We start from the raw sequence: 2,630 nt of genomic DNA, 5'->3' as shown, positions 1-2,630 counted from the left end.
TGACCGCCCCCGAAAACGTAAATCAACGATGACTTCAATGACACTCAGAAAAGCAAACATATAATGCGCCAAACAGAAAATCAAGAGAGGAAATCACAAAAGAAATTTTATTGGGGGGCGGGGGGGTTGTGAACACACAACAAAGGAACAAACTACACAAACAACTCTGAGACAGTCCAGTCTCCTACAAAAGGAAAGATGATATTTGGGGACTACCCACCCCTCCCCCCGTTCTTGTTGAGATGGTATAACCCGAGAGGCAAGGTGCCGCTTGCTACTGTTATTGCCAGTTGCCATTCTACTGTTATTGCCAGCCATCATGTATTGTGTCGTTATTAGACAAACAGATGATGGAAGTACAACAGAGCATGAAAGCAACGCATTCTCGCCGTATGTAATCAACTCTGTTCATGCGTAGCGAGGCTATTCCCCCCGCAAACGAACAATTGCTCCGGAGCAAATTTTTAACCCTGTAGCGTTCACACGTACCATTTTACATCGGTGCTGTCCCGCAAACGAGCATTTGCTCCGGAGCAAATTTTTAAACCACCTCCCTGAGCAGGGTTAAATTTGCTCCGGTTTAAGCTGTTTTCAGGGGCTACACCGGTGTAACTTTGCACGTGTGAACGCTCTACTGGGGCAGCACTGGAGCAAATGTTGCCGTGTGAACACCCCTAAAGACATCTTGCTGAAAATGTGCACACGTCAGCTGTAGCGTCCATTAACGAAAAAGAGATTGGTTCTGATCTCCTGTCCCACATAAATCTACTTCAATTCCAAGCTGCGACTCCCAGTTCCACATATGCGTCTGCGCTCTGCGCTGATGCTCCTTTCTTCTCATTGTCGGCTCCTCAAGCCATGCATCATCCATCCAGCCGCAGACTGTCCAACAGCACCGACCTTTCCGCTGAACAAAGCGGGGCTGTGAAGATGCTGCCCATTACAGGCGCAAAACACAATCACACCGGGGCTGTCCAGCAACGACAGTCAAATGGTGCCGACATTCCTTCCAATCAAAATCAGTGCTGGTACACGTGTGCTGCCGAGAAGGCGCAACCACCAAGCACAGATTCTTCTGAAGGCTACGTTAATGAATGTTAATTGCTGTATAAGATTTTAGAATGAAAGATTTAAGTAAATACGTGTACTGCTGTCGTTTTTGTCTCAGTCTATCATGGTTATTGTCACAATTTACATATTTTCAACGTGGTGCTTACCCACATACACTTAGACCAAAATTCCTCGTGGCTGATTAAGCCCTCCCTCAAGGGTTTTCACTTAATGCGGCAGGGTCCTGGTCCCCATTAACCGCTGTAAGTGAGGGATCACTGTAGTGAAGTTTTGTAAATCTTAAGGGTGGAAACCTACCCATAATTTTTGTGTTGCTTGGATGCATAAGTTGGGAAAAAAAGTGTTGACAAATTACTGCCAACAAATGAGTCATCACTTGCACGCAGATTCGTCAGTTCATCCCGCTTTTGTTGTGGCTATGTTGTCAAATGAAATTTTGAAGAAAAATTGCTTCCCTGCGATTGATTTGTGTCCACACCAGGGTGTACCCTGCCTGCTCCAAGTCAGCTGGGATCGGCTTCAGCTCACTTGCAACCCTAATGTGGATAAGCAGAATAGAATATGGATGCATGGACAATTTTGTTTCTGGAGTCGGGTAACATATCACCTGTAACCTTTGTCTGTCTTTCCAAAGGGATTGGACAGTCTGGCTCATCTTTCAAACCCTCGCTTCAGCGCCTACCAGGGACACGACACCTTCAGAGAGAAGTACTTCAGTGGACTTAACAAGAGGCTAAACAAAGAGAGCAAATCTGATGTCAAAGGAGACTCAATCATTCCAGGCTCAGATAATGACCGTTGGCAAGCTCCCAAAGAAAACAAACACGAGCCAATTCATTAAGGTCACGTGTCAAGAAAGAAGAGCTTAAAAAAAAAAAAATCCTTTACAAAGACAAAAGATATTTAGCAAGATTTGATTAACATCGGAGAGGTATATGATATGAATGTCAAAAAGGAAGGTGTTTTAGCTGTTTGACCATATAATTTTTTTTTGCAATTGTTAAATGAATACAACACATATAGTCTTTCAGTCAATGTTTGAGTGTTTGAGCAAACACACAAATTCCCAGAGAATTCCTCAGACCACTGTGAACAACTTGAACATGAACACTGTGGCCCCACTAGTTTTGCACCTAAGATAATACAAGACATGTCTTATCAAAATAATCAAATTACACCTGTAGTTTCTGTTAAGATATGATTCCTCTCTGTTAGCTGGATTTGAAAGAAACAATGTAGAATGCTGTTGAAGGTATTTCCTGCTTACTGTGATTACAATCACCTTTGGTACCCCCTCACCCCCACTACTTTTATGACCGCTCCAGAGGACATGTCAACATCAAAAGAGGAACTGTTATCTCAAGTATCTGTGTTGCAGCTATTGAGGGACTGCGCTTTACTATGAGTACTATTGATCTCAGTCTCTTTCCTGAACATTTGTTTACACACATAAAACAACGTATGTGGTGTTAAAGTTTATCTTCTTCCTCCTTGGTTGATTAATGGCCCCCAAGTGTCTTCTGTTGTCCCCCCGCACCTTGGGTCGGTCCCTGATTGCT

General features: G+C 43.7%; 1 protein-coding gene and 1 long non-coding RNA gene across 2 annotated transcripts in view; one reads left to right on the top strand and one right to left on the bottom strand.

Moving 5' to 3' along the window:
* Nucleotides 1–2,248, top strand: part of trmt11 (tRNA methyltransferase 11) — a 35,362-nt gene extending 33,114 nt beyond the window's left edge. Inside the window, exon 13 of the mRNA XM_019895696.1 lies at nucleotides 1,706–2,248. Within this exon, the coding sequence (XP_019751255.1) occupies nucleotides 1,706–1,912 (207 nt within the window). The 3' untranslated portion in view covers nucleotides 1,913–2,248. The remainder of the gene's footprint in view (nucleotides 1–1,705) is intronic.
* The window catches only part of LOC109531411 (uncharacterized), a 17,159-nt gene that overhangs the window by 8,868 nt on the left and 5,661 nt on the right, over nucleotides 1–2,630 (bottom strand). The window lies entirely within an intron of this gene.

This window comes from Hippocampus comes, unplaced genomic scaffold (genome assembly GCF_001891065.2).
Source record: "Hippocampus comes isolate QL1 unplaced genomic scaffold, H_comes_QL1_v1.1 scaffold387, whole genome shotgun sequence".
In the NCBI taxonomy this organism is placed as follows: domain Eukaryota; kingdom Metazoa; phylum Chordata; class Actinopteri; order Syngnathiformes; family Syngnathidae; genus Hippocampus; species Hippocampus comes.
The sequence above is the reverse complement of the archived record's forward strand: the minus strand, read 5'-3'. Positions and strand labels throughout refer to the sequence as shown.